The sequence below is a fragment of the Cicer arietinum genome, chromosome 3, assembly GCF_000331145.2.
Source record: "Cicer arietinum cultivar CDC Frontier isolate Library 1 chromosome 3, Cicar.CDCFrontier_v2.0, whole genome shotgun sequence".
In the NCBI taxonomy this organism is placed as follows: Eukaryota; Viridiplantae; Streptophyta; class Magnoliopsida; order Fabales; family Fabaceae; genus Cicer; species Cicer arietinum.
This window is the reverse complement of record NC_021162.2, coordinates 61,685,678-61,711,174: the sequence shown is the minus strand read 5'-3', so window position 1 is coordinate 61,711,174 and position 25,497 is coordinate 61,685,678. Positions and strand designations below refer to the sequence as shown.

At 28.8% G+C, this 25,497-nt stretch overlaps 2 protein-coding genes and 2 non-coding genes across 5 annotated transcripts; 1 reads left to right on the top strand and 3 right to left on the bottom strand.

Moving 5' to 3' along the window:
- Positions 1-2,349: 2,349 nt before the first annotated feature.
- Positions 2,350-13,003, bottom strand: LOC101498819 (golgin candidate 3). Its single transcript, XM_004492752.4, has 15 exons — positions 12,505-13,003; positions 11,327-11,425; positions 9,989-10,084; positions 8,046-8,201; positions 7,544-7,682; positions 7,385-7,449; positions 6,019-6,186; positions 5,783-5,896; positions 5,520-5,666; positions 4,952-5,248; positions 4,720-4,785; positions 4,153-4,355; positions 3,895-3,949; positions 3,241-3,426; positions 2,350-3,005 (listed from the first exon to the last, which is right to left on the bottom strand). The coding sequence occupies exons 1-15, from the start codon at positions 12,733-12,735 to the stop codon at positions 2,685-2,687; spliced, it is 2,343 nt and encodes a 780-aa protein (XP_004492809.1). The 5' UTR covers positions 12,736-13,003; the 3' UTR covers positions 2,350-2,684.
- Positions 13,004-19,885: 6,882 nt separating this feature from the next.
- TRNAF-GAA (transfer RNA phenylalanine (anticodon GAA)) lies at positions 19,886-19,958 on the top strand. The gene has a single exon. It is a non-coding gene; the product is annotated as a tRNA-Phe (tRNA).
- A 61-nt stretch (positions 19,959-20,019) lies between these two features.
- Positions 20,020-20,092, bottom strand: TRNAA-AGC (transfer RNA alanine (anticodon AGC)). Its single transcript has one exon. It is a non-coding gene; the product is annotated as a tRNA-Ala (tRNA).
- Positions 20,093-22,401: 2,309 nt separating this feature from the next.
- Positions 22,402-24,307, bottom strand: LOC101498243 (desiccation protectant protein Lea14 homolog). Of its 2 annotated transcripts, XM_004492751.4 has the most exons (3): positions 24,166-24,307; positions 23,377-23,573; positions 22,402-22,923 (listed from the first exon to the last, which is right to left on the bottom strand). In XM_004492751.4, exons 1-3 carry the CDS (start codon positions 24,169-24,171, stop codon positions 22,671-22,673), a joined length of 456 nt encoding a protein of 151 aa, XP_004492808.1. In that variant the 5' UTR covers positions 24,172-24,307; the 3' UTR covers positions 22,402-22,670. The 2 variants fall into 2 exon arrangements, with proteins under 2 accessions (XP_004492808.1, XP_004492807.1); XM_004492750.4 differs by lacking the exon at positions 24,166-24,307 and having other exon boundaries at positions 23,377-23,767.
- Between the last annotated feature and the right edge of the window lie 1,190 nt (positions 24,308-25,497).

The following is a 25,497-nucleotide window of genomic DNA, read 5'->3' as shown; positions in this document are numbered from 1 at the left end:
AAAATTTGTGGGTCTTACACCTTTTAGTTTTCTTTGTGGAGAAAGCAAGAAGAATAAATGTACTTATTTTTTTACTTTTCCAATTTGCTCTTGTGACTAATCATTATCTTTATGAGTGCAAGCTATTTTGTGTTATGCAATTTTTGCATCACAACATCTACTTCAGTTCCTTTATTAATTTAATTTAATTGTTTATTAAACTATCACAACTTTTTAGCACAATTAATGAATGTTAATTCAATTTATTAAATTCTAAATATTATGTGATTTTCAAAAAAAAATTAGGGAGATTTGACTTTCAGACTTGAATACCACATAATCATCATATAATTAATTAATAGATTTACAAAAACAAATTAATAATTAAATTAGAAGTTTAATTAATTATCTCAAACAATTTTAAATTTAAATCAATAAAAATTTAAATTATTCTAATTAATTAAACTACAAAGATAGTAAATTAAATATTTTAATAAAAAATAATAATTAAATTCAAACAAAAAACAAATTAAATTTCATGGAAGATTTAGGGGTATTATCGTATTTTCAAAAATAATCAACATTTCTCTCTTTTCTATTTCTTTTATCTTTCTCGTATACCAAACAATATTTCAAATCTAATTTATTTCTCACTTAATTCTCTACTATTTCTCTCTTACCATACTCTTTCTTACCTCTTTCTCTCTTCTCATTTTCTCCTTGCAACCAAACACACCCTAAAAACATTTATAAATAATGACACTCACCTTATAAGTCGATTTCTAAAACAATATATTTGTGTTTTATTATACATGTGATACAATAATTATTAGAGAAATGTTTTTCAAACTCATATGGACACAAACATTGTATATTTATACGGTATTTAAGTTTTTAATTGGTTTTTTCAATTTCTCTCTCTTTTGAATGTTGTTCTCTCACATTATATATACAATAAAAAATTGTGTATCCAAATAATGCCTTAGAGAAATGAGTGCAATTTTGAGTATATTTACGTTTATATTTTATTTAACTAAATATGTATCGTGATGTTATAATCCTAAAAGAGCTAAAGGTAGATGAATACACCCCTAGTTATTTAGTTTGGGGACATTTTTGAATTAGATTTTTTATAGTAGTACTTTTGAACATGTGAGAAGCTGGACTGGCCGATATACTCAACCAAACGCTCACCTAAGTGGGCCTGGTCAATGGTGAAATTCACATGTAGACTCATTTATGGTGCATTTAAAGGAGTTTAAAACTTTGAATAGCCCAATTAAAAGTGCATGAAATTGAGCCAACATATCCCTACGTCTCTGCCCTACATTAGTGGAACTCATAGCTTAAAAAAGAACTTGAAAGTTATGGAATGGTGGATACATATGGGTTGAACGTCACCTCAAAGGCCTCATACCAATCGCACTGAAGAATAATACAGATCCTTGTCTACAGCTCATTTCTAATTCTGCACTAAGCTGTCGTTCTTAGTTTCTTTTTAATATATGCATTAATTTTAAACTATAAATAAACTAGTACATTTTCAATCTATTGTACCTACATATTATAGGTTTCAATTAAGTCTCATTTATTATGTATTCCAAAATGATTTCGTATCTTAATAGTATTATATGCCAAAGTGGTCATTCCAATGCAAATGTCGTTAATGTTAACTTACGTGGTTGCAAGTTTTGATAGTTAACACGTAAAAGACTACTAGTATCTTGAAACTAAATAATATAGCAAGATAAAAGACTCATAAAGTTCTTTCTCCTACTTTTCCAAATTGCTGATCTTAAGAAAATGTGACTAAAGAAAATGAAGGAAGTGGGAAGTGACGCCTAAGTTTGTGAAACTTGGTGCACGCAAGCATTATACGATTCGATTAATGTAAAAGACATTCATTTCAACATTATTAAATGATTCGGCAAAATACATTATTTAGTCTTTTATCTTGCACGAAAATTACAATGTAAAATATCTTTAGTTAAATGTTCGCTTCAATAATTTGTAGTTAAATTTTTTTAAAATTTTACTATGAATTTTACTATCAATCATATAACAAATAACATAATAAACTTTCATTTGATTTCATAATCTAAATTAAGTTAATTTCACATTTAATTTCAAGAACCTTAATATGTATCTTATTCAAATCTAAATTAAGTTAATTTCACATTTAATTTCAAAAGAACCTTAATATGTATCTTATTCAAATTCTCCTGTTTAATTATTTTTCAAAAATTTGATTGAAGGTTTATATTCTTAAAATTAGTACAATCAAAACTCTTTAAAAATTGACCCAAATGAAAAGTTAAATGACAAAAAAAAAATTAAAATACTAATCTATTATTTTTGTGTAACTTAAAAGAACCGAGAGATATATTGTGTCTATTTATTATTATATGGCTTAAAGAGAACTGAAACATCTGGCATCTGTTACACCTCTGTCCCCTTATATGGCTCAAAGACAGTAATTAAACTGAAGACACGAGTGTGCTTATATGACATGTACATCAAGATAATTTTCCAAATTATTGTATCCACAGGAGATGTTTAAGGCCTTGGAAAGAAAATAATCTTGCGACACTTGTGAATAAAATACACTCACTTTTTATGTAAAAGAATTGATTGAACAAGATCGCATGCCTATATAATATAACAATCATATCTACCTTTTTGATTAATTACATAAAAGTGAAAATTTAGTATCTAGGATGAAATTTTGAACTAGTTGTTTTGCTATCAGAATATGTAAGGGGAACTGTTGAGAATTCTGAACCAATTGGTTCAGAATGCTGAAAATATCCACGAGAGAGAGGACTGGTGTTTTGATTAGTAGGTGAAGAAATTGATGCAGTTCCAGTACTAAACCTCTGATTGGAAAGCGGTGAAGAAGCAGAATTAGTATTCGTACTTTTATCACGTGAATCACCCATGGATTCACCTGTACTTCCTGACAACTCCCTCTTTTCTCTTTCTTCTGTTTCTTTAAGAAGAAAATCAACCCACATATCTGCAAAGGACTGAAGGGGGAAAGCACTTGTTCAGATCTGAATTTATGATTGTAAACTGATATCTAAGTAGTTTAAAATGCGACAAGATCTAAAATGGAAAGCATTTTTAAAGATGCTTTTGGTAGATGTACGGTATACACATGGAATATGTTCCATGTTGAGAAACAAACAGTTTTCAGCTTGTGCCAGTATTACATTAATACCAAAGAGGAAAATATTTTAATACCAAAGGAGAAGAAATTACCTGGTTATCAGATCCGACATTTGCAGCCGATTCAGTTGAACTTCCTCCCAAGATACCTCCAACCAGGCGGCCAGGCAACCCAAGAACCCCACGGACAACACCTTTTCCTGGACCTTGTTGAGCAAGGCCTATCCTTTGCTTGTCCTCATTAGAGAATCCCAGCATGCGAACCATTAAGTCCAAAACCTGTCCCAACATCGAAAACTCAATGAAAAAGATCATTTGAACCATATAGCACACAAACCAGATAAAAAACACAGCATTGGGAGCAAAAGTTAAGGGAAGGAACCTAAATATACTGCCAAAAGTAAACATATGAAATTGGAGAGCATAATTTTATAACTTTCGCAAGTTCACAGGTTCTTAAAACATTAACTAACATTGCAACTTCTTAAAACCATATCCTGGCACGGTTGTCTTATTTTAACACAAATGTGAACATCCTCGTGAATCTAACCATATACCATTTTCTTCGACAAAATCTTGCAACCATCAATTAATTCAGCAAATAGTATCAAAACTGAGTCCATAAATTTCTCTCCCCCCAACACACAAGGGCATATACACAAATATGATTCTTACAGGAGAAATAAAGGAAAGAGGAAAAGTCTTGAAAAATGCATGTAAAGCAGCCACAATTAGAAGACTCCATACCTCTTTGCTGTGGTTTCTCTGGAAATAAGTTATAAGTAGTTTTATCACAATGCGCCTGTCAAAATACAATTAAAACCAGTAAAACAAATTATTCTCAAACGGAAACAACATCTCGACAAAAATATTTCCTAGATTACTTTTTACTTTTTATACTATAAATACAGCTTTTTCTAACACTAGGTGGGGTCAGCTACATGGTCAAAGAACGTCATAATGTTCTATCATGGGAATTATACTAAGAAGAAAAAATATGCCAACCTGTCAACAAGAAAATCAGAATCCACTGACATTCTATTTAGCCGTGTCATACTCTGTTCAAGAGCTCGTCTCAATTTGGCATTCTCTTCCTCAAGCTTGCTTACTCTACTTCTCCATTCAGATTGTACCTTTTCAGATTGAGAAAGCTTGGCTACAATTTCTTCTTTTTCACCCCTCAATATATCTGCTCTCCAATCTGCATCCTGGCAATAACAAAACCATTTAATCTACAGGCTGCTTAATTATAAACACCAACAAGTCAACTATTTATCCTTTTGAGTCTAAAAACCAAAATACAATGTCAATATACTTGAGCAAAATTTTCCATGTATGATGGACAATAATACAAGATGCGTTATTTTTAAGTATAAAGATAGAGTAACTTTAAAACATAGAGAACGGCATGATACGAAAAATAATCAAATACTAGTGTTACAATCAGCGAAGATCATCATATGCTTTTGTATTACAATCAACATAAAGGATCCAATAGCTGTTCAATTCAAATCTTAAACCAAGTGTAGGTTGCCTGCATATTAATTTAGCAAAAGTGAGATAGATTCATACTTTCAACAGTTGAGAAAGATTAGCTGTTTCATCCCTTGCACGAGCCAACTCTCCTTCTAAATGTTCCTTCAGGAAGAAAAAAAAATTAATAGAAGATATAAGCTTACTCCGTGGAACAATACACAGACAGACACAAAGATGTGACAAAAATTAAAAGGTGAGTAGGAATATTAAGGTGTTAACAGCGCAGTTAATGTCAGCAAACTTGTAATACTAAAGAAAAAAGAACAACCTTAGCTTCAATTTCAGCATAATACTGTCCAAGAGCTGTCTGCAAATTTATTAGTTCAACATTTTTGGCATCGATCGTGCTTATACAGTTTGTAAGCTTTTTGTTCAAGTCATCAATGACTTCCCTGGACTTCAGAATTTCATTGTTGTTTGCCGTCTTCAGTTTCTCCTGATCTGAAGTTGCTTGCTTCAAAGTTCTCTCGAGATGTGATATTTGAGCCCTTAAATAATTGTTGTTTTCCCGTAGTTCTTCAATGATTTTGGTATCCTCGTCCATTTTTTCTGACTCTTCATTTTCCTAGAGAAATAGCACCGACGTGAAAATATGAGTCAGATGCAGAAAGATTTATATGCTAAATTCATGTATGATGTAAGCAATTGCAGTTCATTCGCATTCATTATAAAATTAAGGAGACCAAAATTATATAACTATATAGTGGGAAACATTAACTTATGATATAAAAACCATAAAAATATAAAGATAATTGGTACATATTTAATCTTGATTACCACGCTCATTCATCATTAATGCTGCTTCAACAGATAAATTTAAAAAAAATAAATGAAACCTTCTCTAACAAATGTTGTTTAAGGCGAGTCAATTCTTGTACAGCTTTGTCCCTCTCCTGTTGTGTTTTCTTCAAATCATTACTCATCATCTGTAAGGATACTTCCATGTCTTCTTTTCCAGGAAAACTTTTGGAATGATCTGACAACTGTTACAAAAAGCCAATTCACAGGTCCCCATAAAAGAGAAGAAAGACAACCATTATTAGCATGGTGCTTAATGGATAAGTTAAAAAGTAAATACTTCTATGAAGTTTGGGCTTACATCACTTAAACTGCTGGAATCCCTATTCTGGATTTGAGAAGCATCAGGTGACTTTTCAACCACGAAGGACATTCTACTTGCTTTGAGTGCAGCCTCTAGTTCACTTTTTTCCATCTAATAATAATGTGAGGATAAGATAGCACAATATAAAAAACAACTATTTTCAAGTTTCGATTGATAAAATGGTAGAAACATTTTTTTTATGATGGAATTAATTATTGCATATATCTACAAACCTTAAGAGTGGTGTTTTCCTTCTCTAAAGTTTCGATTAATCTTTTTGAGCTATTCATAGCATTAACTGCTTCTTCATCTTCCTGCCTAGTCAACTCCAATTGCAGACGTTTTATTTCTGATACTTTCTCATTCAATTCATTGTGCAATTGCCTCACCTCATTTGTAGTCTTCAAGAAGTAATACATATAGGGGTTAGATAACCAAAAACTATGACACAGCTCATCATGTTGGAAATCAATACAACAAAACCAGCATCCTTATTCTTTAAAAGATGTAATCTATTACTCGACGATACAAAGGAAGCTATTAACAACCCAGAAAATGGCCAAGTTATTACTTTGCATTTACACACACGCACCCGCATACGCATGCACGAACACACATACTCATTTAAACAGCCCTCTCTCACACACACACAAATACATATACACACGGAAACATGTCAAATGAGAGGATTTTTATAAAGAAAGTCTGAGATGAATGAATCTTAGCTATTAAACAAATCATGAATGGTTAAGATTAAAACAAAAAATCATTTGACTATTTTAAGTGGTCATGTGACACTTTCAATCATAATCATCCATGTATAGTTGTATGGTCAAGATTTAATCCTCTAACTCTCATATTAAAACTTCTCTACTTGATACATCTCCATATATATATATGTGTGTGTGTGTGTGTGTGTGTGTGCGCGCGCGCGCGAAGAAATAGTGATATGAAGATTTTGAAGCATTGCAAAAAGCTAATGTGCTCTCTTGTACTTTCTAGTTCTATCACTCTCAGAAATCCATGCAAATATATTCTTCAGTTCTTCTCATTTTCTTTGTTTACAAAACCATTATTGTATCTTCTTCCATGCTTTTCTCTTAATGTAATACTACCTTGTCCCTATATATAGGACCCCATTAACTAAATCACGGGAATTTAGAAGTTGGTAGTAGTATTAAATTCATTGGCAATTGATAGTTTTACAAATTTACCGTTCAAGAAAAGAGAATTACTTTATGTTTTTATTATAGTATTTATTACAGGTTGTATAAAAAATGTAACATAATAACAGATATGTTAGTAAAAAAATAATTAATGCAGTTGAAAATTTGAAAGGGATTCTATAAAAAGGGAGGAACAAAAATCTCAAGAGGGTTTTATATTTAGGAACAGAGGTAGAAACAATTTGTCATATTTCGTTCACAAAAAGTGACAAATGGCAATTCGGATTGCTATCTGAATTCATAATAGCTTGGCAGAATTTATCAAGTCTTTATGTCAATAGCAATCTCACGTAAATTATATATCCAAACAAAATACAATAAAGGTGTTGAAGCCGTGAACATCAAATTTGTATCTATGCTTATATGAACTTACTTTGTCTCTTTCCAACTTTAATAGTTTAAGCTCCTCTTGGAAAGACTTGTTCAATTTCTGTTCCTCTGGCAGTGAAGAAAGAACTAGATATCTTAGCAGTTTCTATTTAAACATACAAAATGGTGATCAATCAAATTATTTGGAATGCAGAAAAAATACCCTGGAATTGTAGTTGAATGTTTGCCAATTTATCTCGTTCTTGCTCCAATTCCAACTTCAGTTTTCGTATCTCATGAGTATGTTGTACTTGTACTGCTGCTGTCGGGCTACTTTTTCCTTCTACCAAATTTGCTAGCTCCTAGAAGGCATTCATACATCTGTTGTCAAGTTCACTCATCACTAAAAATAATAATATATATCCTATCGAAAATTCTAAATCAAAATGACCACACATTAGACAAAAAAATAAGTTCTCAAATTATAAAGAAATAGAAAGATCAAATTAAGAAATATTTCCATTTTCTAGAAAAGGTGCACATCATGCTGGGACTAACTGAAAATGAACATAGACATGGGATAAAATAACAAAAAAAGTACTAGATCAAAATCAGACTAGGACAAGGAGTAACCAAAAAAACTTTGTCATGAATGCCATGTAGTGGTCAATCTTCCTATGCCGGTTCATTGCTTAAGAATAACCAAAAAATTAAATTGTCATTACCTTGTCCTTAACTTGTAAGTTTGAATGATTAGATACCATCTTACTTTGAATTCCATTGGATTCCAAAGTAGACATGGTTCCGTTGTTTATAGCATTACGGTTTTTCATTTGAGTTGTGAACCTATTATGTTGATTAGATGACTGATCACTGCTTCCCTGCACAAATATTCTAAAGTAATCAAAAAGAATCCTTAGTTTTCTGTTAAGAACAAAAGACATTCAGCAATGCTCTCTTTCAACTATGATACAAGTTCACAACAGAAAATAGCATTATTGTATCTTCAAAAGCCTAATGAGTAATGATTAGCCTGATGTGAGAGAGGATAAAGATTATACAAATCGGGTTTTTGCTGGACAAGAATAAAGAATATGGTACACAACAAGAGCAGGTCATTTCCGGCACGTTCCTTTATAAATTGTAAAGCAATATTATGAGTTACTACTCTTGAATGAATTGGCAAGTGTTAACCATATGTGACTTATTATGAGTTTCCTTATATTTAATTGTTTTTCCTAAAAAAAAGTTTTAAGGATTACTATTTGACATCTCATCTTGGAACCAACCTGATCTCGTCTTTATTTCACCCCGTCTTTAATAAACTCGCAACTCATCTGGTTTGATCAGGTTAAGGGACGGGTTAGTGTCTAAAATTTAACTCGATCAAATATTAGGACCGGGTAAGGGACACATCAAACCTGACCTAATATGTCCTTTGTACACTCCTATATAGTCAACCATGGTTTCTTTGTTGTTATAAAACTGCATGAGATGAGACATAAACAATAAAAACAGGTTTTAACTCTTCTTTTTTGCAGAAAGGTTTTACTCTTTTTCTAATCAACCCTGATTTATGAATACATAATTCATTTGGTCAGAACAATTCATATTTCTTATTAATTATATTGATTTAACATTGTGATCAAAATTCAATTATAAAATATTCTAAATAAATAGCACTGAAAACTGAGAACCTTTGTGATCAAAAGAGCTTTCTGATATCTAGGATTTTCAACAAAAAGAAATCCATAAGAAAACTATTGGCTTTTCTTTAAATAGAAGCCACAACAATAATTCTATGTCAAAGATTGATAAGGGTAAACCTCTAGATAACGACTTAAGCCTTAGAATCAAATGTATCACATAGGAGAACAAATTGCACGCTCTAAAAAATCTTTCAATGCTTTTCTACCCAAAACTTTGGAAATAATTGTAATTAAAGTGTTGCAAAGAAACTGGTCAAACCCACATAGTTATTCTAGGATATGAACTATGTAAACAAGTAACGCGATAAAGCCAAATATTGTATTGACAAGATACAAAATAATTGCCTCTAGAATAGAGTAGTAAAGTATGGTCAACCTATGTGTCAAGAGTCGGAATTAATAACTATGACAGTTTACCAGGAAGTTGATTTTTATTTTTCTATCAAAATTTGAATTAGGGCCTAACTCAACCCCAAAAGATAGTTCATTGGGTGAGGGCCCCCTCCTCTATTGCTCAAGTCGTATAATTGTCCAATGTGGAACTCTCAACACGCTCCTTTCACTTCCAGTACTGGACAAACAGATATTGGATAAGATTTGATTTGATACCATACTAGAATTTGGGTTTATGTCTAACTCAACTTCAAAAGCTAGCTCATGGAGTGAGGATTTCCCCCAGTTATAACTATTGTTCACAATTTTAGCCACATCACTATCCGATGTTGGACTCTCAATATTTTCCAATCAAAAAATGTGAAGCATAAGTTTTGAAAAGCCATTTACGTATTATAACATAACAATGCATATGGCATACTCGTTGTCATCACTATTTAAATTTCAAACCAAAATTATTAACTACAAGATTTAAAACAACGAAGGACGTAAAAGCAGGGGTTAAAAATTTCTATAACAAACATTAAATTCTTCAGAATAAAGTTTGAATTTAAATATAGGATTACCTTGACTTTGTGATTGCCATTTGAAGATGCAGGACTTGTAGCCTCTAAATTCTGTTTTAACGAGCCATTTTCTTTATTCAGTCTAATGATGTGATCCTGCAAAGTTGAAATTGTTGAATAGTTAACTTAACAAAGGCTAGAATTCACAAATCTTAAATCAACACGTTGGGCATTAAAGGACTGATTTTGAAACCTCTTCCTGAGAAAAATCATATAATGAGATATAATCCTATAACATATTGAAGTAAATACAAAAAATCCTTTTGTTTGGGAAGAGGGTGTAAAAAAAATCAGAGTTTTAGAAAGAAGCAACAAATTCAGAATGCACAGATATATTTATTTTATTCTGCAAATGGTGCATTGCAGCTGAGTTCATCTTATTTTTAACAAACACAATATAAGGTCCAAATTGGGGATTACATCATACCACTAGATGTACAGTTTAATATGTATCTACTATCTTCAATCCATCTTAAAATGTGATGGGAAAAAAGATTGATGGGAATGTCTAAGAGAAGGATTCAAGGTGGATGGATGACATCAAAAAATGCTCAAGTCAATCATATTTTAAAGATGAAAATTTCCAATAACAACTAAAAAATATATATTGATAGCTATGAGATTATGAATCAGCAACCAGTTTTTATTACAAAGATTACCGGTCTGTATCAAATTACAACGCTCTATGGTCGTGAATGTGGAGCAGTGAAACACTACTAGACTTGAGAGAGAGAAAAATAAGTGCAGCAGAGATGAGAATAAGGTAGATGAAAAGGAGACATTGAAGATTTTGGAATGACATTATCCACGGAAAAGTTACAGTAGCATCTATTGAGGGAAGGTGATGCAAAGTTGCCTAAGGTCTGTGATAATGTGAAGAGAACACTAACAGAGTATTAAGTGAGAAAAGTGGACAAATGAGAGGCAACTTCATGAAAAGTAGAGGGACACTAAATAATTTAAATGCATAATTGTTTTCCTAAAATTTGGTTGGTAATTAAATACAGCGGCATTGATTGACCCATGTAGCAAACACACCAAGTAGAAATAGAATAAGGATTGACTGTTGTTGTTTGGAAAACAATACGAGGTCCATAAGGAGTTCAAAAAGGAAAAGCAACACAAAACAAACAGTAGTTTGTAAGGAACTAACAAAAATTCCCAGCTATACATAACAAAACCGTTCATCATACAAGAGACAAGTCCATGTATCAAAAGAATGGTCAATGCCACCCAACAGCTGAAATTGAACATTAAGAAGCCCCAACATTAGAAAGAACATAAGAAATTTTGATATATTACTGGTATGTATATGCAGAAAAGTGACAGCTAGAATACCTCTTTTTCTTTCAATAGAGCTGCATAATTAACTGATAGTGCTTTAATTTCGGTTTCAGATGCTTGAAGTCTCTTGATTTCTGCTCTATATTGTTCTATCTACAAGAAATACCACAACAAAAATTATAAAAAAATTATTAAAAAAATGGCCAACCTACCTACCATATTCAATTAGAGGATTCAAGGAAAAATATAAGGCATCAACATCTTATAACACAGGCATGAACCTTATGCTAAGGGAATAGATCCTGTTGATCGAAACATTATACACTAGCCACTCATTGTAACCATTTCACCCTTATGATGAACAAAACTAGGTTATACACCATTTCACCCTTAAAAAGTTATTCTGTTAAGCCCCAATCAATGAATCTACAAAACCTTTCAAATTGTATTTGAATTAATCTGGATCCTGTGGATCGAAACATTATACACTGCCACTCACTGTCACCATTTCCCCCTTATGATGAACAGAACTAGCTTATACACTTTGGATAATGGACAACAAAAGGTCTCGCAAAAAATATATAAATAAACAAACAAACCTTAACACCAGATAACTAACACTAGCCATTGACACATCATATGAATATTCAAATACAGTGAGATCTTAATTGCACATACAAAATTCCTCACACACTATGTATATACAGGAAAAGAGCCAGAGCCACATGCTGTATAAATTGACAACAGTGATACTATAACATCAGATTCAAGATAAACCCTATAGTAATAACATAGGGAAACGTTGCACATACAAAATTTCTCACATACTACACATGCTGAGGTTGAGAAATTTTGTTGCTAGTGAGAATCACAGAGTCGGAAATTTTTCATTTTACCGCCTCAGTATATACAATGCAGGTTACAAAATTTATCTGGCAAAACTAACATTTCTGGAGCAATTTGCTTGAACAAGTACGTATTAATTATTGATAATTATAAATTGTCTTTCTTAATCAACTACACCATGCAACACATAGCATTCACTAACACCTTTCATAAATTAAACCCAGCGAATTGATAATCTGCTTTGACTCTCAATTCAAATTTAAAATCTCAACGATACAAAAACTCATGAAGAATTCACAATCAACATAGATAGATATAGTTCAAAAGCTAAACGGCGCCAACAACCACAAATCACGCAACCTCATCGCGAATTTTAGGGGACATACCTCGGAAGCGTAAGGATGATCTGTTATTCCGTTCGACGCCGGCGACCTAGGAATCGAATTGGAATGACTGGAGCCACGAGAACTCCGGCGATCGGAGACGGTAGGACTCTCGCCGTCGGGAGGGATTCCGTACGAAGGTAAAACGATGTCGTCTTCATCGTCGTCAGCGTAGTGAACATCGAGGGCGATTTTATTCAAGTTCTCCTTCAAATTAGCAATGGTGCTCCACATGATTCAAATGCCCCAAACCAAATCGGCGAATCTATTGTTAGAAGGAGATTTGAATTGAATCAATTGTTGTTGTTGAATCTGAGATTCGGTGACGTTGCACCAACTGCAATTTGCGCTGGATCTCGCCTTCGAATCTATATCAGCGTTTCCAAGCAACGCAATTTTTCCTTAGTTCATTTTTTCTTTTTTTTGTTACCAAAACAATTGATTGATAATGTTTTCAAGCCCTATAAAGTTTCGAATTTCCAATTTTAATCTCAAACAAGCAAGAAATTATGTTATCGGGGTAACTTAAAGAATATATATATATCTAGTGATAAATATTTGTAAGTATAAAAGAGAAATATGGATTTTTTTTAAATATTGATTTATATAAAAGAGATATATTTATCACGTAATTTTTTATATATTATTGATAAATCTTTATTTTTATGTATTAGTAAAAACTATTTATCTCTTAATTTTTTAATATTTATTAAATATTTATTTAGCTAGTTTATTAATTTTAAATTATTTACTTTAAATTATTATTTATTAAAATCATTTTAAATTATATAAATTATTTATAAATAAAATATTTTTAGCTAGTTTATTAATTTTAAATTATAAAGATGAAAATAATTTTACAATAATAAAAATAAAATTATAAGAAAAAATTATAAATTATAAATTATAAACTCATAAATAATTATTACCAAACTGAGTTTATAGTTTATAAGGAATAAACTTGTTTTTTTGACCTTACAAAACATAGTCTTAAGAAAAGAAATAAAAAGCATATTTTAAACGATAAATATCACTTTTTATAATTTTAAAATATAAATTATATAATTTTTAATTTTTTCTATATTTAAATTTTTAACAAATGTCTCAAAAGCATTTGTAAGCATTTTTCAAAATTAAATAACAAAAATTTAAAAGTAATTAGCACATAGAAACCATATTTCAATATAAGTTCTATCTGTTTTTAAATTTGCCAATGAGTTTTTTATCAATATAAGTTGTGTCTCAATATCTTCTTGTTCCCGCATTTTATTATTTTTATAACCCGTATTTCCCGCATGTTAACCAGCGCTCTACCATAGGAGCTACATCCCCTTCGATAATTGTGTTTCAGTGATTACATAATAAGGTTTGGAATATGTAGAAGGTGACGGTTAGAAATGTCCTATAGGTTAACTTCTCCATCATGGCCACATTAATATATAAAATCTACTGGACACAATGAAAAACCATAAATTTTACGAAATTTGCAAGCTGTCGTGTACAATTTTGAAACAAATTTTTAGATACTACATGCACGGCTTCGAAAATAAGAAATGTTATTTAAATATATTTTTAAACACAAATACAAACACATATATTGTATACTTTTACATACTTAAGTGTCTATACAAACTTAAGGGACAATTTAGTTATTTTGATAGTTCTTTTTCTATTCTTCAGAAAATCATTTCTCTCATTCTTAAATGTTTCTCCATTTTCTTCTTTTCGTTTCTCCATCTTCTTCTCCACTGAGAGCAATTTATGCCGCTTCTTACTTCTCTTCTTTTCTTTCTCATTGTCGCTCGCTCTCGTTGCATATAATTTATGTCGTTTCTTTCGTTGTCGTTCGTTCATTCACTCATTGCATCTGATTTTAGTGTGTTTGTGTCGCTCTCCTGTTGACGCTCGTTTGTACGATAGTTACAGGTTGTTGGGTATTTTCATTGTAAGTTTACTTCTCTCTATCAATGTTGTTGTTTCTTTGTATGATTGTTGTTTCCTTCAATTTAGGGTTTTTAGTTATTGATTTAGGGTTTCTATTTTTGCTTATTTGTTTATGATTTTTGGTTTTTAGGGTTTCTATTTTTTGTTTCTATTTTTGGTTTTTAGGGTTTCTATTTTTTGTCAAATTGATTGTTTTATTGTTTTATATTTTAGACATAATGATTTTGCTTTATATGCTTAAATGTTGATATTCCTTCCATTGTTTCCTTTGGTTGTTGCTGATATTCCTTCCATTGTTGCTTTATATGCCTAAATGTTTTATATTTTAGACAGAATAATTTTGCTTTATATGCTTAAAGGTTTGATATTCTAGTATATTTTTGTCTATTATTTCAATTTAGAGAAATTTAGTATCATAAATGAGCTATTTTATTTAAATGTTAATATTTTGGTATTTATTTGTCTACAGTTCTGATGCTTTTAAGACATGCCAACGTCAAACATAATTACGAGAATGAAAGATAAATCAAGAAAGTGAGTTAAAAGTGTAGTCAATCAAAGTCCGCTTGTGAATCTGGATGAAAAGATAAGAAGAAAAAATAAGTGTGTTACAGGCATATTTTGAGTTTGTGGAAGGTTTTCTATAGCGATGTAGTTGGTGGCGTTTTAACTACACTTTTTACTTGTTATTTTCTTTCTTTCTGTTTTTATGAACAAATATGTATGAAATTTTGAGTTTATTTCTTTCTGGTTTTATGAACTTTCTGTTCAAATCCATTAACCAAGTTGTTCAAGAAGTTAACCATATTGTTTTGAGTCATTAACCAGATTTATATCTTGTTTGATTATAATGCCCAAGTTTTCAGCTCAAAATTATTAACCAAGTTGTTCACAATATTAACCATGTTTCTTAAAGCCATTAACCAGATTTATATTGTTTAATTAGAATGAACAAACTTTCTGGTCAAATCCATTAACCAAGTTGTGCAAGGAATTAATCATATTATTTTAAGTCATTAATCAGATTTATATCTTGTTTGATTAGAATGCTCAAGTTTTCAGTTTGAATTCATTAATCAAATTGTTCACAACATTAACTATGTTTCTTAAAGCCATTGATCATATTTATATTTTGTCTGATAAGAATGATCAAACATTATGTTCCAATTCATTAACCAAGTTGTTCACAACATTAACCGTGTTTGTTAAAGTCATTGACCAGATTTATATTTTGTCTAATAAGAATGAACAAACATTATGTTCAATTCTATTATTGACAAAAAAGTGACAAAAGTGATAAATCATGTACATGATTATTATACAATCTATTTACTTGACTGTTTGTTGCAACAAAATATCATATAAAAAAATGACAAAATTGATAAAATATTTACATTTTATCACATAGTTTTGTTGAATTGTGACAAAAGATCAAAGAATGATGTATTACTTCCAACCTGAACAACAAGATATAATAAAGGCTAAATTACATCCGCGGTTTCTTAACTTAATTTCAGGTGACGTTTTAGTCCTTTATATTTATTTTTCCCGAGTTGATCCTTTATTTTAATTTTAAGTGACAATTTGATATTTTATGTTTTAAAATGTCAACAATGTTGTCTTTTTTTTTTCTACAAAAATTCAAAAAGATCATCAAGTTTTTCAAACAAAACCCATAAAATTCATTATCATCTTCAATAAAATACAAATTTAATCAAATTTATAGCTTAAATCTTGAAATAAACTCATATTTTCATTCTTTATTTGATGTTGTTGAAGATGAAAATATGAGTGTATTTGAATATTTGAGTTATGGATTTGATAAAATTTGCATTATATTGAAGATGATTATTAGTTTTATGGGTTTTGGTTGAAAATTTTGATGATTTTTTTGAATTTTTATATAAAAAATGATAACATTGTTGAAATTTTAAAACATAAAATATCAAATTGTCACTTAAAATTAAAATAAAGGACCAACTCGGGGAAAAAAAGATAAAAGACTAAAATGTTACCTGAAATTAAGTTAAGGGACCACGAATGTAATTTAGCCTATAATAAATTAACACAATTTTATAATACAACCCTAATTTCTAGAAAAAAAATAAGTCATTAACCACTTATTGTACTTCATTAATCAATAATGTTTATATTATTAATTAGGAGCAAAAAAACCAGGTATGAACCCCAGAAAAACGTGTATAAATTCAAAAAAACAAAAATTTATATATAAGCAAAACAATGTACAAAAAACAACTGTAATTTTTTTCAATACTAATGTCTAAACAAAACAACACATTCTTAAATGAAAGACAAAAATTGAAACTTAACATTGTGGGGAAGAAGGAAACGAGAAGTTATCTTGCAAGTGAGGAGATAAGGTTGTTCAAGTTACTTCATAATTTTTGTTTATTAAAATCAGTAAATAAAAGGAAGAAGGAGGAATTATCGAAGAAAGTAAAGATAAATGTGTGATGTTTATTTTTGTAGAGGAAGACAAAAAAAATGAAAAAATAGAGATAAAAAAGGGGAAAGTAAAAAAAAAAGAAAATTAAATGAAGAGAGAGATTATGTTGGAGACATATGAATTTATGTTCAAATATCATTGCTCTTCGAAAATATATTATGGCAACTATATTTTACAATAAATAAAGATTTATTAGAAGCGAGAAAAGTCTACATGCTATAAAATACTCAGCCAATTTAATATATATATATATATACATATATATATATATATATATGTATATATATATATATATATATATATATATATAAAACTTGGATTTTGTTATCTTTCACGATAAATCAATAGTATTAATAAAAAATAATAATAGAACTGTATTAAGTATTTCAAAATGAGTCTTAATTATAATTATGAATATTTATTAAAAAAAGTATATTATAATTAGTTTCTTTTTTAAAAAGGTCTCCTTCTATTATTGTAATTATCCTTTTATGTTTGTATTGACCATGAGTTTTACAAAAATTCAAGTGAAAACCATGATTAATTTTATAAAAGCTCAAAAGTGTATATTCTATTTACTTTGTGATAAATATTGTGTTTTTTTTTATATAAAAATATGTGTTTAATTTATCTTGATTAGAAACTTTTGAAGTAAATTATTATTATATAGAGAAGATAAAATATTGAGTAATGATATGTATTTTTGAATACAATATAGATATTTTTTTTTATAGTTTTATTGTTTATATCATAAGAATATGAAATCGTTAGTTTGTAATGTTTCCTCGTATGCTTATAACTCGTTTATTTTTTTTCTTTCATTTTAACTCATTTGAATTGGCTAAATTAAAAAAATAATTAATTAATAAATTTTTTACGTCATTCAATACTTTTAGTTAATTCAACCATTAATTTTATCAAACACTTTAAATTAAATATACTAGTGTATCAACTATCTGCTATATTATCCGTTATTTTTGTCAAACAAAAGCATAAACTACTTAAATAACTAATAAAAAAAATGCTATAACTATACATTCGTAATAAAATGAGTGTTACATTGAGGGAAAAAAAATAAATTATTTGTTTTCCCAAATGAACCCAAAATATAAATAATGATTCACTTCAAAAAGTTTTTCTCGCAAAAGTCAATTCAAAAGTCTTTTTTATATCTTCTTATTAGTGAATAAATTACAATTTTAGAAAATAAAGATATTTCGATAAAGTAAATAGAAGCATAAGTTTTTTTCACGGGTATAATGATCTTTTGCTTTTTGTGAAAGATGAGATGATACAAATTCATTAGATTGTGCCACCTTAAAGTTAGTTACCATAGCAACATGAGGAAGAATAAAAAGTATTGACGGGCACTTGCACTTGATTTTGTCTTTATGTACTTTGCAAGTTGAAGAACAATAAGAATGATCTCTATAAAATCGTAATCGTGATCATATTCGGAATGTCAAGTCATGAGTTATCTTCCTTAAATTGGTTAAAATGAAACCAAAAAATGGTGATGACATATATGTTCGATCATTCGAAACTTATGACATATTCTTTTTATTTAATAGTATAAAGAATGTTCTTTCACTATTGTTTTAATTAATATCGTTCAAAAAGTGTATTTTAAATGCAATATCCTTAAAATGACTTCAACATCAAAATTGTTTCTTGTCTTTTATTAAATTAACTTAAATGCATTTATTAATTTTTTGCAAACATGTTTATAATTTTATAAAAAATATCTTTCACAAACATTTAGGATTTTTTAACTTATGATAAATTTGAATATGAAATTTTTAACCTCCGAAAAGTTAAAATAAAAACTACAAAAATATGAATCTTGAATTTGAATTTTAAACTCATTTTTTTAAGAAAAAGCTTTTTACAGTGTTATAAACAATGCTTACAAAAAAATCATTCAAAAATATATGTTGATATAATAATAAAAACTAAAATTACTTGCATATTAATTATATAGAGATTAAAAGTTATATAACTGTTTAGTAGCTATAAATGAAAATTTAAAATTTTATAGAAACAATGAATTAAATAACAACAATAAATAATAAAGTTTAAAGGTTTTTTTGCAAGCTGCAATAAATACACCACTTTGCTCATCATAAAGTCATAAACTATTTCATTAATGAGCCTTTTTTTGAAAAAAATTATTATTTTTCCTCTCCTATTAACCATTTTATTTACTCTATTAAAAAAGCAATTTTCTTCAAATATTAATAACCAAATTTCATCTTAATTCATCAAATCCTTTAATTTTTTTTTTTGTTTCGAAAATACAAAAATATTTTATTGAAGTAGATCACAATATTTACCGAATGGATAATACTATTCCTATTCCTTTAACGTTCTTTTCCTTTAAAAAAATGTAAAAATATTCACCAAATGTTGTCAAAAAGGGAAAATGTGAAAACAATTGAAAGAAAGGTAAAGGTATTAACTTATTGTGGTATAGCAATCATATGAGAACAAATGGATGGGTTTTTGTCTACTTGCCATATTCTGGACTAATTTTTCAGAGTTGAAGGAGAAAGAAGTGTCATAGAAAGAAAAAAAAAACTTACCTACAATGGTGGTATTCAGAAGATGACTTTTAGTTTTCTTATTTAATTTTTTAGTTTTTCACAAGGTAGAGTAAATAGAATAATTATAAAAAAATAATAATAATAACTTTTCAAAAATAGATTTTCACAATTTATATCGAACAAAATGGTACATTTATTGCTGTTTAAATTGTCCATAGGCTAAGAAAACACAAATTAAAAAGTAATTAGGATATAGGAACCTAAATTGCAATAAGTTGTATTTTATTAAAAAGATTTGGTGATGATTTTTATAATCAATATTTTAAACAACTTTTCAATTAACACTAACAATGAAAATTGAAATTTCATCTGCTTTATCATTTCTCTGGAATATTAATTTCTTTTGCAGTATGTAAATAATATATGTGTTGCGGGGATAGCTCAGTTGGGAGAGCGTCAGACTGAAGATCTGAAGGTCGCGTGTTCGATCCACGCTCACCGCATTTTATTTTTTTATTTTTCGCTTTCAATCACTAAAAAAGAATTTATAAAAATTAATAAAATTGGAGATGCGGGGTATCGATCCCCGTACCTCTCGCATGCTAAGCGAGCGCTCTACCATCTGAGCTACATCCCCTTTGTTTACTAACACATTTACAACCATATCAAAATTGTTGTGGAATGGAATTAAAATTGGGAGACATTTTCTTCTTCCATGTGAACTAAAAATTTTCTTATCGATACCAGAAAACTTTATAAATCGTTCTATCAAAAGTTAGGTTCTCCCTTCATCTATTAGAAATGAAATTTAAAGCAATTTTTTAATCTAAAATCATCCATAAAATTTATTTATCTTCTCATTTTATTTAAATAAGTAGTTTTCACATAAATTTAGGTTTTTTTTTCGTGCTATATCTATGATTTCTCTGTTTGAGTGCGATGTTGGTTTATTCGTTATTGTGATATGTATTTTTTGTTTTTTTATCTAGGTATAGTGTTCTCAGAGACTGACAAGTTGTTTTGTTGATACTATATTTCAAGTAAAAGACTTATAGAATCAACCATCAAATTCAACATTATTTCAACCTTACAAATATGATTTGTGAAAATGTGGTTGAATTGATCATGTCAAAGACCATCTATGGTAGATATAATATAACACAATCAAATATTTTTTCCATTGCAGATCTCACATGATTCTTGATTATTGGCCATTAGAAGACATTAGTTTAATTGCTAGTATTAAAGTTTTTATTAGTTTTTGCAATTTTTATATATATTTTTAACGTGTTTTTTTTTTAATTATTAATTTTGATTGTACTATTTTTATCTTAGTATAAATGAAATATCTACCTACAAACTAAGTTTATATGTATTATCTTTTGAATTGTTGTTTCATTCTTATGATAGTTGAGCGCTTATGATCCATTTTTTTCTCTATTGTTTTACTTAAATTATGATAACTTGATTATAAAGCACCAATAATATAGGAGAGAATTTCAATTCATAAGCAATACCATCAAACTACTACTAAGAGCATTTATAATGGTAGCTATATAAAAAGAGTGTTTAAGCGGTAGAAGTGTTATATTAGAGTGATTGAAAATTTATTATGTACAAACAATAAAAAAAATATAAATAAATGATGTGTACACTTGAATCTTATGCAAAACTTATTTAAACACTATTTTAAAATATTCATTATTGTTAGATGCTCTAAAAATATAATACTATTAAACTATAATACTAAAATGACGTACTTGTTACTGGTGTATTTTATCAATAATAATAATAATAATAATAATAATAATAAATAAATTATTATTATTATTATTATTATTATTATTATTAAAATTAGATAAGTGCGAGATAATTTAGAAAACTAAAATTATAGTACTATTTAGTATAGTTTGTGTGACAGCTGCAAGACCAAACGTACCTAGAAAATTAGATAAAATAACACATCATAGACTTACCTCAAAAAATACATAAAATAAACTCAACAGAATAAACTTACATAGACTATTTTGTAACTTAACTTCTATAACATCATTTTAGTTGTTGTTCCTGTCTTATGATTGTTGACTGTTTACCGTTAATTTTTTCATTTAATTTTATTGTTTTTATTACAATTATAGGTGTTTACAGGTATGGATAAATTTATGAATTTGATCATCCAAATTAATATAAATTGAATTTTGATCTAATTTATTTAAATTTGTATTTAATCCAAATCAATCTATTGAAATTCAATTATATTTAGTTCAAATAACGAATTTAGCATTTTGAACCAACGAATCCAATTCATTGAGTATATTTATTTTGTCCTATTGATATATAGTCAAAATTTAGTTGTTGGATTATGTTTGAGAATTTGTTGTGTTTGTGAATGTATTTTAAGTATTAAATGTTATTTTGTGTATAATTTTATTAATTTTTAGATGTTCACTGTATTTAAATTTAATTATCTTTTTAAAAAACATTTTTTATTACCTACGAACTTAATTCAATTCACGCTTTATTAGATTGATTTGATTGAAAATTTATAGGTTGAGAGTTCAATCCAATCTAAAAAAATTGATCGATTCAAATATCAGATTTGATAAAAAAAAAAAAAATCTAAGTATACACCTTTAATTGCAAGACAAAAGGAGGGTGATATTTAATTTCATCAATAATTTTTGCAGTTCTCTTTGAGATTAATCACACTTTAGAATGTTTAAACAAGTGGTTTTTAAAAATGAACTTTTAAGGTTTGGCACCCTTTTCTACTTTGCCAATTGACTTAATTCTTCTGAACATGGTTCAATTATGAGTAAAGGTTGTGTTGTGTAAGGTAAAAGTGTAGTGTGTGTGTAGAACAACAAATACTAAGTCACTAGCTAGCTGCAAGCCTGCAAGACCAAACTTAATTTAATACCAAGGGATTTAGATTGACACAAATAATAAAAAGAAAATTAAATACTTCTTCATCAACTTGTAATTACCAGGCACTCCACCTGGTCTTTAAAACCGTAATTTCAAATATAAGTCATGTATAATACATAACATCGGTATACAACAAAAAGTACAACTAAAGGGAAAACAAAAATAACACAAGCAAATTGAAATTGATATAAAAGCAAAACATATAGAGCATGTATTTATTTTATTTTATTTTATTTTATTTTATTTTATTTTGTGTTATTATTGTTCTATTCCTTTTGGTGATTAAGCTAGGCAAACATGTCAGAGATTGTTGGGAGCTTGATCTCTCCCTTCTGAGAAAGAGGAATGGTGAAATTTCCAAAAACAGGAAGATCAATAACTAGACCGAGGTCCAATTGATAATCAATGTCCCAATCTGCACCAATGTCCTTAGCTAAATTGAGCAATATACTATGAGGCACCTTCACTATCACTTCCAGCAATGTTGAGTCTTTGGCCTTCAATGATCCTGGGTCTGGTACGGTCCCTAATGCTATCTCCCTGACATCACCAAACACAAAAACATTATTATAAATTAATAAGACAACTAAACACAACATTTATTATAATTTTTTGTTATTCTTAAATAAAATGCACATATTTTCAGACCAAATAGAAGCTGTTCACCAAAATTGAATTCAAGTGATGAATAAACGTTAAAAGGGTATATCGATCGAAAAAATTCAAATTTTAATCCTAATTAAAAAAATTATTGGTCAAGATTTAATAAGGAATTTCAAATTACTCCACTAAAAAGTCAAAAGGTTTGAAAAAAAATAAATAACAGATCATTTAAAATCCAAATACCGAAGTCCATGATTGATGATCCACTCAAATAAAATCGATTCATATGATTGATGATGATGATGATCCACTCAAATAAAACCAACTATCCCAAAAAATAGATAAAAAGAAAATAAAGAAAAATAGAAGAAGGGTAAGAAAAGTACAAACCTGGCAGCACTTTTGAGGGAGTAACTGATCTCACAGATTGGAATAGAAGTGGAATACGGATTGTTAACAGTGACCTTAGCCAAATACTCGACACACTCGCGGGTCACGCGCTTGAAATCAACGTCGTTAATACTCGCCTCAGGTTTTGGCATGTCCGCAACTCTCTCAGCAACAAAGTTTTTGGCTTTGTCTAATAACTGCGACATTTTCAACGCTCCAAATATTACACCACTCACACCAATCACACCAAAAGACACCTTCACACCCAAACCCACTCCCATAATAATTTATACACAAAAAAATAAGAATGAAAATGAAAAAAAATTCCCCGCGTGGCGTGAACGCGTCGCACGTGCCCCCACCGCGTTCTGAGATCTAGATTTGTCTCGGTAGAACAAAGAAACAGGATTAGATCCCATGCTGATAATAAAAAGACACACATAATGGTCGGTGTCGTTTTTTTCCTTAATTGTTTTTTATCCTGTGTAGGTGAAGCGTGTTGCATGTCATGCAGTCGCATTCATGTGCCGATTGATTAGGATTCTTGATCCTCCATCTCTTTCATTTTTATAAGCAAGATATGTTGATTTTTTTTTTTTTTTTGTTTAAAAAATTATAGAGAAGAATAAATTTAGGAAATTATTAGATTACAGTATTGAAAAACCGATTAAAGAATAAACTTTTTTTTTTTTTGGAAAATTGATTGATTAAATTTAAAAGGAGAGAATTTCATGGAAGAGGGAATAAGGGAGAATGAGAAAGAGGAAATAGATTGCTCAGAAAACTGACCTCCATTATTGATGATGGTTGATGAGGGTGTGATCACGTTGATGAGTAGAGAGAAGAAAGTAAATCTTGTGAATGAAGATAGAATGTGAATGTGAGGTATGAAGGTTAACGTGCTCCTCCTAGTTATATGCTCTAAAAATACTTTTTTATAGGTATTTTAACCACAAATCAAAGGAGAGAAAATTAAACAAAAGAATAAATAGCACAAAAATATTATTTGAAAAATAATAATGAACACTCAGCTACCTCTTTAATACTTTTAGATAGAGAAATTACATTATAATATAATAAATGTTATATATTAATAATATAATAGAAGAAAAAAATAAAGTGTTGAATGATTGTAATTTAAAAGTGTATATGGTATTAACTAAATATTATTTTAGTGATCATTTATTTTCAAGTTGCAAATGAATTAGAGAACATAGATATGCACTTTTACTCTACTGCTTCTTGGATCTTGACAACAAAATTTGGGATGTGGAATTTTAAAAATTTCAATTAATAAATTAAATATAATATTATATTTTATATATGTATTTTATTTTATTTTATGTTAAAAATTTGTAATTTAAATGTATAAAAAGTTACAAACACAGCCATAGAAAAAGAAAAAATTAGATTGAAAAATTGTTTAAATTTAAAAGTGATGAAACTATAGCTGTATCATGTCGTTTTGATTTGTTTTGTTTTTCGAAAAAAAATTGAAAAAAAAAATCAATTTAATTAAATTTTTGAAAAGTTTCACAAAATTCCAACCAAAATGATGAAAGACATGTTTATTTTGTTTATTTTTTACGATTCAATCTTTAATATTAGATACATTGAATATACTCAAATAGCAACATTTAACAAGAGTCAGATTTTTAAGTCATCGACATCACAACAATTTATTTATTTATTGCTATCGTACCTTTTAGCCATTTTAGTATAAATTAATTAATAAAATAATCAGACATGCTTTAAACATTGGACCAGACCACAAATTTTTTATGGGCCGGATTACAAACCTCACACCTAAATGCCTCACAAAATTCAACCGAAAATAACAAAACCTTTCATCACCCCATTAGAGCAACTCCAATTATTGGAAAATTTATTTATCCGCTAAAGTAGAGTTACGGTCAAGTCAATTTTTGTGTAAGTTTATTGCAAAAGTTCTATCACAAAGTAATAATACTTTGACAATTTAATAACAATAAAATTTGTGATTGTGGTTTTTTTTTTAACTGTTAACTTATATTTGAAAGTGATTTTCTTATTAATTGTGACAATTTATTTTTCTTACTCTTAATTTTTATTTCACACGACTCAACGTTAACGGGAGTTCAA